Below are 14,535 nucleotides of genomic sequence, written 5' to 3' on the forward strand. Positions count from 1 at the left end.
AAATGGCGTTGATGAAATTTAACTTCATGTAACAATGTGAAGAGTATTTGCATTTGTTTGCAAGTGATGAAAATATTTTATTCGGGTCATTTTGATCATGGAAATCTTTATTTGAGTCAAAATAACCCATCACAATTCAAACAGAATCGATGGACGCTAGTGTTAGTAACCGACTCGGGGTGTAACTTTTCCTCGTGCAGGAAAGTCGATTTTTTCTTTCTTTTTTCAAAATAATATTAAACCTTTGGTGTACTCTCCGTAATTCAAATTACTTAACATTCACGAGATTCGCGAGACTAGGAAACTTTAGAGTGATCAAAAATCCAAATACGATAGAACAAGTACTACAAAAAGTATACGAGAAAGTCGTCTTTTATTGAACACCTCATTCAACAATTCCATGCTTCAGCTTTAGTTTAAAACAAGTGTGATATCGTAAACAACTGCGATAAGAATTAAGATGGGGTTTTCGTATGTAGCACAGAAAATTTCTTACAGGCCTGATAAAATCAGCTGGCAGGCCAGATTTGGCCCGCGAGCCGGACTTTGAAGACCCCTGATCCAAGTGATTACAACTACACACCTCAAACAAATCGAACAATATGTGCAAGAATGATTATTTGAGCTTTATTACAGTAATAGCCGACATGCTACTTTTCGATGCATGGAACGTTTTCCTGGTTTTGTATTTCACTCATTCCCTTCATCCTAATCTATAAGTCGGAATGAACGTTGAACTTCGACAAGTACTTCGTAGTGTTTGAAATCGATCTCTCTGTCAGCATAAGAAACGTATAGGTTACCGTTACTCGCTGGATGAATTTTTCCTGGAAGTAGATGGCCACGATAGTACGCACGCCCAATGTAAAGAGAGGCACCATTAGAGGTCCGTCCCCCTACTACTGCTCCGGAAGGAACTTCTCCATGTGAAGCTGAAACCCATTTTAAGCTGGAAGTTGTGTGTTCCTGAAAGATTGATAGACTCAGTGGCGGATTTACAGTCATGGGGACCCTAAGCGGTAAAATGAACGAGGCCCCTGCGCAATACCGTAAAAAATGATAAATTTTCATCTTGTTTATATTCATTTCAACATAATCAATGTGAGATATTACTTTTATCCAACTGTTATTGTATAGAATATTTGTTTATGTAATTTTGAGAACTAGGCCACTTGAAGCTTCGGGGCCCCTTGCAAGCACTTGGCCTACCGTGGCCGCTCAGTCCGTGCACCGTTAGATCCGCCACTGGATAGACTACATAAGCTTTGATCCATGAACACGTTCATGAAGTACCACTTCATTTCATTTGACATAGATATTTTAGCCGCCGCTTCGGAAACTGTCGTATTTGGTTCAAACGGGTAGAAATCTACATAAAAATCACCATCATGCTGATTCTGGTGCTCAGCATCGGTCTCGTCAATACAAACAATTTCCGACCAGCTTGGTTTTCTGGACTGAATCTCCAAGACATATTGAACGCTTACTTACCTTCCTCAAAGAGTCTTCGATTAAATGCATTTTGGCCTTGATCGTCTCGATCTTGTTGTTCATATTATTTTCGTACCTGGTTAGCTTCTCCTGTATACGATACTCCGTTCCCTACAAACAGTCGATATTTTTCTTCTTTATCATCGTGTATTCACTTAACTTGTGGTGGGGATTTACCTGCAGCGAACTCTGCACCTCTCCTTTTGTAATTAAATTATTAATCGAATTAGTTACCATATCAAGAATTTTCTTATTTTCTCCTAGTTTCTGGAGTTCAGTTTGAGACGTTTCCTGAATGTGGTCCATCTTGGATGTCATATGATTCTTCAACTCTTCCAATTTAGTTCGTGTATTCTCTTCGGATACTTCCACACTCTGGAAAACAGGCCATCATTGTTTCCCCAAATTTTGACTGGTATGATCTTCAAGATTGTAACACCAACCCCTATTGCACGCATCCTTACCTTTTTCAAAGAGTTTTCCATTGCATGCATTTTGGCCTCGATCGTCGCGATCTTTTCGTTAATATTATTTTCGTGCTTGGTTAGCTTCTCCTGTAGGCTTTGCTCCGTTTCCTACAAATAGTCGATATTTTTCTTCTTTATCCTTGTGTTTTCACTTAACTTGTGCTGGGAATTTAGATGCACCTTCAGCGAACTTTCCATAGCTAACTTCATAGTGTGCTCCACCTCTTGCAATTTGTCTTGCAAGAAGTCCAACTTTGTCATTAAAAGCTCCATCTCGAAACCTTCTACCGCCATTGTCGGCCGGGCAGCTAAAACAACACCAAAACACAACACCACGACATAGCTTAAATTATTCATGACTTTGAAAATAGTTTACTGCACTTAAACACGCAGTAAGAACGAAAGATGAAAAAGGACTGAGGATCGTTCGGATTCGTTTAGCTCGGAAAGGCAAGAAATACAACGAACTAATTCTGATAATGTGTTCTAAGGGATGACGTGTGCATGATTATCACCAATAATCAGCCAATTAATCGCGAACATATTTTGGTAAAAATTTGTTCTTACTGGGTGACCCATAGCTTTATGGTAAACGACAGCTCGTACAACCGAGATTATGTTATCTCGGATGGTAATTCCATGCTGCGTTTTCTGACTGAGAGGACGGACTATCCACGTACACAAAGGGGAAGTGTCTTGTAAGCCCTTAACGGGGAAGCATGACCAACACGGTCGTTACGCCAAGAAGACGAAGATCTCGTCTAGATTATTCAGCTTCAAGTGGATTTTGGAAGATGTTTGAAGCCAAATCAACAACCCCACTATCTCAAATAATTTTTAACTTCTATATTATATTATATTATATTTTTTTATGATCTTGAGATGGAAAAAGTACTCTTTGTCTTATGATCTATTGCTGTAGAAACATGGAGGAATATTATCAGTTTTAGGCTATAATATGGAGGGACCATACTTGGCGCAGTTAGGGATATTGTTCATAAAAAGTTGAATAAAATACAGTGATAGTCTAACCTTCTTTGCTTCACGCGCTGCTCTCTTTTCGGCGCGAATTTTTCGTCTTTTTGTATATTTGCAGCTTTACGAACAGAAGTTGGTCTCCGTGTCATGAACATGGCTTTTCCAAGGGCAGAATTCGGTAACAACAATTCTGATGCGGATATGTTGTACAAACATAAACAAATGTTTGACTGCATATTTTAGGTTGAAATATTTTGGAAATAGTCTAATTACGACAAAAATATTAGAAAGTGCGCCATGATTGGACCCGGGCCAAGTATGGTGGTTTTGCGGTATATTTATTTAATTTGAAAATTATATTTGTAACATTGTTGCATTGGGTAATATTTAGAGATTTATTGCTATCATTTTTATATCATTGTGTTTTATTATCTTGTTATTTTCATAAGTTTTGGGGAGTTCCTCGCTATTTGATCTCTTTTTACCCTGTTACCTTAGAATCCCTGCTTACATCCTTAGCCCAATGAAAACTTAAGTCAACAATTACTTTACGGTGAAATAATTCTAAGAGCACAAAGTACCGACTTTTGTTTACTATTTTTCCAATTATCGATTTTAATAAATCAACATATAGCAGCTATTACAAATGTTAACACGACTGTTTCAAATCGTCACATTAGAACATTATCGTATTCAAATATTGTTTGCATCTAGCTTGCAAGATGTTGGAACAAAAAAAAACGCCGAGTCACCTCTGCCCGACGATCTGCTGATAAGGAGGAATGATCGCGTTCGACTTCTCTCTGAAACTATTTTATTCGGGTCATTTTGATTACGGAAATCTTTCAATTCCGTCAAAATTACCCATCACATTTCTCAAAAAAAGCTTAACAAAATCGATGGACGCTAGTATGAATAACCGACCCGGAGTGAAACTTTTCCTCGTGCAGGAAAGTCGATTTTTTCATTATATAAATTGCATAAATCATGACGCCTGTCAAACCGTTTCACGTCGCAATCCGTTTAGCCATTTTTCCTTTTCGTTTGACCATGGAAAGGAATTTTCATTTTCCGAAACTGAACAGGGCTGGATGGGGGGGGGGGGGGGGGGGGGGGGACAACAAAAATGGCCACATGCTACTCTATTATTCAAATCAGCCAATTATCTTCTCTCGCTTTGCCGGTCCAGCGCCGTCACTGTCGCTTTCCGCCCTCCAAAACGGTGTGGAACAATGGCAAATAACAAGTGCGAAAGAAAGAAGTGCTATTGCGGTAGCTCTTCCGCGTTATTGTGTGGAGTTCCCTTTCGAGTTTTTCGCGCCTCGTGCCATAATTTATAGCAGCTCCGTTATCTAACCCCGCGGGGTTGCGTTTCAGTTCAAACTTATGAGACTAAAATTGTTTGTCTGTTTCGTTTTCCATTTCTCAGGTTCCGCATCTCGGACAACGCAGCCAACATAGACAACCCCAGCGATGAAGGGCTGGTTCGATGCGTTCCGTGACGACGGGGCGCCAACGCTCTACTCGTTCTCCAACCGAACCCCCGTCACCGGCGATGTGTCGATCGTGGCCGTGTGCGTCATGTTCGCCACCGTCTATCTGGCGTTTCTGGTTATCTTTCCCGGCGTGCGAAAGCAGGTAAAAAGGCAGCCCCGAGCTCCGTAGGCCGCTAAGTATCCGCTGAAATGTGGACCTCCGTAAAGCAACGTTTAAGAAAACATGACGATAATCACTTAAAATGGCTCGCGTCGGAACGCGCCAGCACCGTTCGGTGTCTTCAAATGTTTGCAACTGTTAAATTGGTCGCCGGGTTTGGAGAAGTGCGTCCACTTCGGCGCTCGATGCGTGGCGAGAGAGCAATTGAAAACCCGACGTACAACTAACGTCCCATTACGGCATTACATGCACTGTTGTTGTTGTTGAGCCGGGCCCGGACAAGCAAATAAAAATAAATAAATAAACAAGTAACCTCTCTCGCTGGCCCACGTTTTGGTCGCGCCATGCCGTTTTGGGGCGGCCCATTCCATGCGGCCTAATGAGATGCGGTTACGATCCCGGAGCTCCAAGGAGTTATGACTCCCGGTGCGCCGATTACAACCCTCATCGGTTCATTTTCCCGCACGCCACGTGGTCCGTGAACCCCAAACACTATTGAATCGATACGTCCCTCGGGCTCGATTGCTGCCGAGGCGTGAATTTGGCCACATTTTGATCGAACAAACGCACTTTCCGACCGGGTAAGAACGATCATGCTCACGTTTCGCGACTTTGGACGACCGCCCCGAATCCGTACCGAGGGCATTCCGTATTGATTGATGGCCGATAAATCGACCGGTCTTTTGTTTTTTTTTTTTTTATGATCATTCCGGCGCGGGGAAAGCAGCCCACAAGACGGGGATCGATGCGGCTGCTGCTGCATCGGTGCACCATTATTGATCATTTTGTCTGATTTATTGCACGACTAAACACGTAGCACTGATTTATTGGCCATCGCTATATGGGGCGGTGTGGCGAAGAACAGGTTGTAATTTGCCAAATAATAATAAAATAACACACCGTCTCTTATAGGATAAATAACATACGTAAAGGAGTTCATAAATGGAGTGATTAATGAGAAGTGCAGTTTAAATTTAATATTGATTTAATTTAGCCCATCGTTTTATTTCACTTTTTTACTTCATTTGGTTTTTTTCTTTCTCTTCATCTTATTTTCAGAAATTTACCACATTTACTACCGTTACCTTAAGTCTCTTCGTTGGACTAGTCATATTAGGTAAGTGAAGGCCACAAATAAGCCTGCCTTGTCTAGCTATTTTACAGGCGAGAAGCAATCGATTGGAAGATACATATTTGTCAATTATCGATCGAACATAATGTTACTAGTTGAAAATGATTTTCTCTCAATTTCTGTTAACCCTTTTTTTGCTCATTATTTGAAACACCCGTAGTTTGATATCATTTGAAATGATTTTAAAATATATCCATTTACTTTATTTACAAAAGCATTGGACTTAAACATTTTATTAATTTTTTTTTTCCTAAAATTGTTGCTCCAATCAACCAACAGCATTCTAGCAACAACCTGTTAAATGAACAAAAAAAAACACATAAGACTTCTTGTGCATTTGCGATTCCTTTGTGGCACCCACAGTCCAACCAAAAGCTCATTAATGCGTGTTTCATTGGACGCCTTCCGTTGCGCAGATTTTACAATGGCACATCGCCATGTTCGCAGCGTTAGTTCGCAACTAAACGTCGCACATTAACGACCACAAAACACTAAGAATCGGTCGTACTTCGAGATCTTACAGCAAGATGTTCCATCATCCCTTCCGGTCCGGTTGACTTTGGGCCGCTCTTCCGGCCTCTTTGCCTCACCCGGATGTTCTCCGGTTGGAGAGGGCTTCTTTATAGTAGTAAAAACAGTTCTTCTCCGAACTGTGGAGAGGATTTTTACTTGTTTGTCGTTTGCCATGTTTGATGTAAATGAGTTGTGGTTTGTTTGTTTTTTTTCATGCCCTCCCCCGTCTTGGATAAAACCATAATAAAACAACCGAAAATTTAATGCCACTGTTAATGAGGCAAAATAAAATCCTCATCAGCCTCCCCTCGTGTGGGTCGCAAAAAATACTAAAAGCTGCCAATCTTCGACAGTTCTCGCGAATCGCACCATCGCACTATGGAGCGAAAAGAGCAAATTGCCGGGATAAAATTCGGAATCAAATGTTTTGCAATTTTTTCATTGTAATATCGTGTAATACTATTATATTACACGAAATTATGATGTTTCTGGACAATCCCGCCAGGTGGCGCTGCAAAAACCTCATATTTTTGGAATTTTCTATGGGTGCATTATTTTTTATTTTTTTTTTATATTAACTTAAAGATTTTTTAAAGTTTGATATAAAACAAATTAAATTTACTACAAACTTTCATTCAAAATATTGTCATCTGGAATATAATTGATATTCAAAGCATCTAACGCGGACATAACGTCTCCTAACGAAGAGCTACTATCTGAATATTCTGAACTTGTACCATCATCTTCTTGGGTTTGAATTGGCAAGGGATTGTTACTATTTGAGGAGCTGTAATCTACGAAGAATGTTTTTACTGCGTCTGGGTAAGGAATTTGTTTTTTATTTTTCAACGATTTGGCCAGAGATATTGTTGAAATGTATGGATCGGATGATTGTAATGCTCTCATAAAAATGTCTTTAATATTGAATTCTCGTGACATTTTACGGGCGTGTTCTCTTCTATCCCTTCTGTATATTTTATTTCTACCTTCTGCTGCTTCCTCTCCTAAGGATCCCAATGGAGCTGGGGCATTTACAATGATTTCACCTACATGCGCAAGAACTTTATGGACAGTGGAAGGCATTTTGTACCAATTATAATGATGTATGTAAAACTTGTATGTATCTTTGCAATATAGACTAATAGTTTTTGGATTTAAAGGCTGTGAACAGTTGATGGCTATTAAAATATTTCGAAACCTTTCTATGAGTTCTGTTTCTATTTGCAAAATATCGCTCAATTTTTCTATGTTTGAAAAAGCCCGACGACAAACATTTCCCGTCGTACTATTTCCACCCATTTGCCTTGGTTCATCTACTTTTACACCAAATTCCTTGTACATCTTTTCCAATACAATTTTTTTCGATCATTGTACATGCTTTTAAAATTTTTAGTAACCTTCCGTTTTTTAAATTCAATTCTGTACGAAATGTGAAGCAAGCATTCGAAAAATCTGATCCAACAGTGCAGTGGAGATATTCCATAAGATAAATTCTCATGATTTGGAATAAATCCATTTTCTAAGTGCTCTACACTGTTCATTTCTGTTGGTTTTGCATCACATATACAACATGTTTGCATAGATAGAGTGTCGGTTAAATATGCCAAAATTTTTCCATCAATTAAACTCATGTAAAATTAATAGTTTACCGTCACACTACTTGTTTCATTTAGCTGAATTGTATAAGGAACTAACCTGGTTATTTGGCTTTTGATTTCGTCTACTGTTTGTATAACTTTTTCTTTTGACTCGTTCGCAAACTCGATCACAATTGGCCTGCAAAACCTAACACTTTGAGGCATCAAGTTTATCCAGATGATATCTGAATCGTCACTGATGAACGAAAGACGGATAGGCGTTAATGCCGATACTAATAAATTACTGTCTTATGCAGTATTTTCTCCGGAACCATGAAACGGTTGATTGTAAATGCTGTGTCCACTAGATCCGTCAATGCCCCACGAGCACAATAATACTACGCTTAGTGAATCACACAAAGAAGATGAAAGGTGTCGCAAGATTTCTGCCTTTTGTATTTCAATTATTCTACACGCAGTTTGATTAACCAACTCTAGTAGATTAACTTCAGCTTTTGTTTCACTAATAGAAATAAAATCTTCACTTGGTGCGCAGGTTTTTTTAAGTTTGTTGATTTGGTAATATGACGGAAAAACTTTTTTTGATACTTTATGCAAATCATTATACTGGGATTTTGAGAAACTATTGTCTATAAAACATGCCAACGCTTCTTCGGCAGATACTAAAACATCACTTTTGGTTGTCATTGGCATAACACTTGAAGGATTTTTCAAAAACATGTCTATCATACTCATCAGCCTTAACTGCTTTTCTTTAAAAGCTAACAACCTCACTGAGTATAATTCCTTTTCGAGATTGCCGTTGATATCTGTCTCTTTGGCCACACTTCGACGTTTATTCCTCACGCAGAGATCATTAAACTCTTTTTTTGGCCGTCCACGACTTTTGTTTTCCGTATAGGCACTAATGTCAAATGGTTTGTTCAACCAGATTTTCGAATCCTTTTGAAAATTCTTCGAGTTTCTAGCACATTTCTTCAATCTAGCTTGAAACTTTTTTCCAGTATAATCAACTTATTAGTCACTTTCAATTTATCACACGGTTTGATGCTTACTTTACTTTCAATGAACTGTAACGCATACCCAATGTTTTCCTTGCAAGAAGCATTGTTTTTCAAAACGTTTATGATATCATTGATTATAAAGGAACCCATCGTGAAATTATTAAATCAATCTCAGATAGATTATTTACTTGAAAACTAAAAAAACACAATTAGCGGCGTTTTACCATTAGGGTAGAAAAAGAGTGACAGGTATATCTACCCAAAATTCACGGCTTTTACAGGTAAGGGTACAAACAGAACAAAGTGTTAGTGTAGGGTACATTTATTATTATTTATTATTTTAGTGTAGGGTATATTATTCCGAGGAATTTTGGGTATAAAAAAATGGATTTGTGAGCTGTAGAACAAGTAAAAGCGACCTGATACATTTAAAGCAAACCAAACCAAATTTAATTCTTTGCCAGTGACTTGGCTTGTCTTTCCCCTTTTATGTGATGTTCAATCACTACCCTGCTTCACATTTTTCATTGAATGAGAATTTCAAATTTGAATGCATTGAATGAGAATTCATATTTCTTACCACACATGATGCTGCATATGGCATGATGGAGGCGCCTAGTAGCTGATAAACTATAAGCTTCACATATAAAGTACAGAATAACGTAAAGATGCGCGCGTATGCGCAAAAAAAACTATCATTTATTGTTACAAATCATTCTAGACTATAAGTGGGTATGCATCATATTACAATCTTTCGCAATCCTTAGCGATGGCATAAGGTTAAAAACAGAAATTTGAAAAATTTTCCGGGAGTTTTTCGAAACAATGCTTAATATTTATTGACATTCAATTTCAATTTGGTCAAACTGTCAACAATTATTAAGCATGATAATATACCTTTCCAAAACTGTGCTTGGAATCCGATTCCGACCATTATTATAGGAGTTACAGACCTTCAAAGTTGATGGATTTTTTTCAATTTTTCATGCAATATTTTCACAAATCTTGACTTTGAGGGGCTGTTTCTCAGAACCTGGAAGAGCAGAGGCTCTAGTTTTTGGGTCATTTCTTAGTTTCATCTTGTAGTTTAAGAAAACATGTCTCTTTTTTCTGAAATCCAAAAATGAATTTTTGATTTTTATCCCGGCTTCGCTCCATCGTGCATCGCGGGAACCCGGCAAAGCGGAACAATCAGCTTCGAATCGCAAGAAATCGCTGACTACGCTAAACACTCCAAGCCGTTCATATCTTCCTTTTTTGATGCCGCATTTCCTTTTCTTTGTTTCGTTTGTTTCCTCCCACTCCCTCTCTCTCTCTCTCCCTCGCAGTAAGCCGTCTCGGTTCCGGTTGGCATGTGGCCCAATCGACGATCGTCGCGCCGTACCGGGCGTTCTCGCGGGAAAAGCTTCCGGCCCGGATCGGGGCCCACATTGGGCTGATGCACATCAACATCACGCTGACGGCACTGCCGGTCGGCAACTGGACGCCGCCGGACATCGACTTCAACGAGCGGTTCAGCTGGAACCAGGCGAACGACATGGGCAACTCGTACCGGGACGCCCTGCAGCGCGGACTCCCCTATCCGATTCTGACGGTGGCCGAATATTTTAGCTTGGGTCAGGAAGGGTTTGCCTGGGGTGGCCAATACCGAGCTGCCGGTTACTACGCTAGCATCCTCTTGTGGTAAGGCATTTCAACTTAGTTAACGTTTTACTCAATTTTGCTTCACATATTTTACATTCAAATTTGATGATTTGTTAAACACTGTTTATAATTCAAAAGGTTTGGATTTTTTCTCTTTCAACTGCTTTTTCTATCATTTATCACAATTCGTTAAATTTCTCGAATAATGTTCCTAATGTTTTCGGTATCTTTAAACGTTACACTTACATTTACTTGATCTAAGTTTTTTTTTTGTGTTGCTAGATATTCTAAAATATGTATTAGATAAACCGTTTGACCCTTAAAATGAGTATTTAAAACCGTAATTTTCCACCATTAAAGTAGACCTAATTTTTGAACAGTAATTTCCGAAACTTTTAGCATAATGTTGTTGGTCTATTCTGCTGCTTAATATATTTGTTTGCAACAATTAAACCTAACTTGGTCTATTACTATGATCCCTCTTCCCTCAGGGCGTCGTTTGCCTCGTGGCTCCTGATGAATCTGCTCCTAGTGGCGGTGCCTCGCTACGGTGCGTACACCATGACCCTGACCGGAGCCCTGCTGATCGGAGCCAGCATCGGTTACAGCTCGATGCTACCGAAGCGACCGCTGATGATCGTCATCGAGGGTGCCCAGATCGATTTCCATCTCGGCTGGTGTTTCTATCTCGTGCTCATCGCAGGTACCTCAATCCATCCGTGGAAACCTCCGGCCCCTCTCATCTGATTTACTTCCTCTCTTTCCAGGCGTTTTGTGCTTCTCGGTAGGACTGGTCATTTCCATCATTGATCTTGTCTGGCCGCATCGGTTTTCGACGATTCTGGAGGTAAGTTCACTACGGACACCGGGAGAGTTCGAAGAGAAGATCACATCCTCATCTGCTACCATCTCCACAGGTTTACTATGACACACCGTACGATCGGCACGTTATTCTGGAGGAATCACATGACGTCCGCTATCGCAAGCGCAACAGCAAAGGACTGGAAGAACCGCCCGGCCTTGGATCGCGCATTCTTCGGTAAGGGATACATCGATAACCATACTCCTGGCTTAAAAAATTTCAATTAAAAAAATCAGTTGGATAGATAGTCGGTTATAACTCAAAAATAAAATCACGATAATTTGTACTTAATTTTTCTTGTTTTTTAGACGCCTTTCCTCGAAAGCACGCGACGCCAACACCGATAAGATGGGTATCGAGAACCGTGGCTTCCAACACGATGTCCCTAAATCTCCGTGGCGCTATCCGTTCCGACGCGCCCAGCAGACGCCACCGCAGGGCATCCAGCGTACGATCTCGCAGGACTCCACGTCCAGCATCGCGTCCGCCGCTGCCATGTCCCAGTCGCTTCACAAAGTGGCTCTCTCACGAATGCTACCGTAAGGAAGACTACACCCCGGTGTCCTATGCGATTATCTCCGTGATACTAAAACCTTTTCCATTCCCTTTTGCCCACAGGAAACCACCGCTAGAGCGTACGCGGGAAATTTCCAACTGGTGAAAACCATCAACGCGCCATCATGCCAGAATCAGGAACGGACGCAACCGAGGAACGGTGGACGCTCTGGTCCCGTTTTGCGTGATCAACGTCTTTTGTGATATTTAAGAGTTTAGCTACAAAACACCAACATACTAACTGACCACAGGCCAAGCATTTTATCATAACTTCCTTTAGTAGCAGCGCCCGCAAAGTCAAGTGGGAACGGCGGCGGATAAGACGTAAGCCGGGCCCAGTGCTATAAATTCGAGGGACGACTCATTTGAAAGACGATAATTAAAGAGGTGAAAGCGAATTTTAATCTAAGCTTGAGAAACGGGACTATAGAAGGGAGAGCTTACAAAAAAGCAAGCAAAAAGAAGCCGTAAAACCGTTAGCATGGTCGAACATTTGCAGAAGGGCACCGTTTTGACGAAGGCAACCTGCCGAGGGCATCTCAATTTTAAGCTTATTTATTGTTCCTGTACCAGTGTTAGCAATGTAGCAGTTTCATGTATGCATAGCAGAGCAGAACGAACGTGCTTACAGCACCGATATAAGTTGTAAACGTATTGTATTGTAAAAATCTTTGGGTTTCTATTGTTTGTCCTAAGGAAGATTGTACTATGTTACTTGACAACAAATCTGCAACAAGAGACAAATGTAATAAAAGTTCAGATTTGACTTGAGAATCCGTGGTGGAATTATTCATTTGTTTTACTTGCTAGTGGTGCTATTACGAAATTTGCCTGAGAATCCTTCTCGTTTAATTTACCCATTTGATGCCTAGATTTTCTTTCAAACCAGGACATTTTTTCCAAGTGTTTGAAACGTACGCAAACGTCTCCTATGAGAATGGGTAGTGTGGGATTCGTACCCACTACGAAAACTCCTGGGACATGAATATGTTTAGTTTTAGTTTTTTATTTTTTTTTGTTTGGAGTACTAACATGTAATCGGTTAAAGGGTTCATGAAGCCTCAGGTGTTATATTTCTTGGTTTTCCTACATAGTTGTGGTGTAGAATGTTTTTGCTAATGTGAGACGATGGAACTGAAGGTATGCGTGGGGCGATATATGAATGGTATTACGCGATGCAGCTGAAAGTATCCGGTATTACGAACGGCTGACCAGCGATCTACAATATACCGTGTTTCGGTCACCGAAAACTCTCTTCGGAGAGACGCCTTGTCCCACTTGGGGATGTTGTGCCACATAAAAAAAAAGTATTGATCCTTTAATTTTTAGCTTCAGTTCTGAGCCGTTGGTGGTCGTTCAAATTTAGACCAAAATTATACCAGCACAAATGATTCACATAGCAACCTTGTAGGGCAAGTGGTTTTTACACACCAGGTCAAATCTACCCTCAACACAGTTGCGCGTCTTGAAAAGACCTTTCATTTAAGGTGTCAATCGTGAAAATCGGTTTAAAGAATCAATACTTATTAACAAATGAGCAGATTTTAGCTTTTTATTAATCAAGGTTTATCAACCTTGTTCCCGGTAGTGTGCTGTCTTTTCCACACAATTAGCAGTCTCAAAAACTAGATGAGACGGAAAGATCTTTTGTAGCACAAGTTGTGTGTCCTGAAAATACTATTCATTTAAGGGGTCACATGTACAAATTGGTTGAGCGATCATGAAGTTATTACCAATTTGTTATTTCAGCTGAAAATTCGAACCAAGGTATCTGTACCAACGTCCCAGTCAAATGTTTATTTCGTTACGAAAGATTCGAGGTAGAATCTTTGTTATATCAAGATGTTTGCCTTCAAAAGACCTTTCATTTGAGAAGTCTGCTGTTGAAATTGAAAAAGTTATTAACAAATTAGCTATTTCAGTCAGTATTTTAAGTTGGAGCAAGGTTTTTGAAGCTTGTTGATGCGCTGCTGCTTCGTTCTAGTGGTGGGTACATCGAATCCCCAATTCCGAATCCCATTCCATCAAACAGTCGCGAGGCGATATAAACAATCAACCGTTCCGGTCTGGAAATCGTTTATCCTAATCTGAATCCCAATCAAATCACAACGGATAATTCGCTTTTTCCGTAATAAAAGAATAATAATTCTATGTTAAAATAGGTTCATGCATTTTTTTCGAACCTAAGTTACAAATCGCGCAAAACATTTAATCTAGGCAAAATCCATTCCATTCAGTGTTTGAGTCGAGTAAACTGAAACAGACACCTCGTATCTGGATCGAGTCAAATCGAGACAATAACGAATCAATTCTGATCCGAATCCATCAAATGGGATTCGAATCTTTAGAATCCATCTAGGGATCGAATCTTCGAATCTTCCGGATCCCGATTCTGCCAACACTAGTTCACCGCTTGCTCGCATCATTTCTATTTTGGTTTCCGACGAGAATGTCGTGCTGCTCGGTTCAGTGTACAATTTGATCCGTCCTTCCATCCTTCGCAACCATTGACGCAACTGTTCCGTACCGACGACCACCGTTATCTAGTATTCGGCAATGTTTTAGCCCCTTCCGTGAGGTGTTTTATTCAATGGGTTTCGTGAATACGCGTACGCCATTCCGTCCATAGCCTATC

General features: G+C 40.2%; 1 protein-coding gene across 1 annotated transcript in view; it reads left to right on the top strand.

Annotated features, from left to right (window-relative positions):
- Nucleotides 1-12,668, top strand: part of LOC131282443 (dual oxidase maturation factor 1) — a 32,410-nt gene extending 19,742 nt beyond the window's left edge. The window contains exons 2-9 of the mRNA XM_058311914.1: nt 4,366-4,574; nt 5,652-5,709; nt 10,168-10,522; nt 10,975-11,186; nt 11,251-11,330; nt 11,401-11,522; nt 11,654-11,884; nt 11,964-12,668. Of these exons, the coding sequence (XP_058167897.1) occupies nt 4,410-4,574; nt 5,652-5,709; nt 10,168-10,522; nt 10,975-11,186; nt 11,251-11,330; nt 11,401-11,522; nt 11,654-11,884; nt 11,964-12,006 (1,266 nt within the window). The 5' untranslated portion in view covers nt 4,366-4,409 and the 3' untranslated portion in view covers nt 12,007-12,668. The remainder of the gene's footprint in view (nt 1-4,365; nt 4,575-5,651; nt 5,710-10,167; nt 10,523-10,974; nt 11,187-11,250; nt 11,331-11,400; nt 11,523-11,653; nt 11,885-11,963) is intronic.
- Nucleotides 12,669-14,535: the final 1,867 nt, after the last annotated feature.

The sequence above is a fragment of the Anopheles ziemanni genome, chromosome 2 (assembly GCF_943734765.1).
Source record: "Anopheles ziemanni chromosome 2, idAnoZiCoDA_A2_x.2, whole genome shotgun sequence".
NCBI classification, from domain to species: Eukaryota; Metazoa; Arthropoda; class Insecta; order Diptera; family Culicidae; genus Anopheles; species Anopheles ziemanni.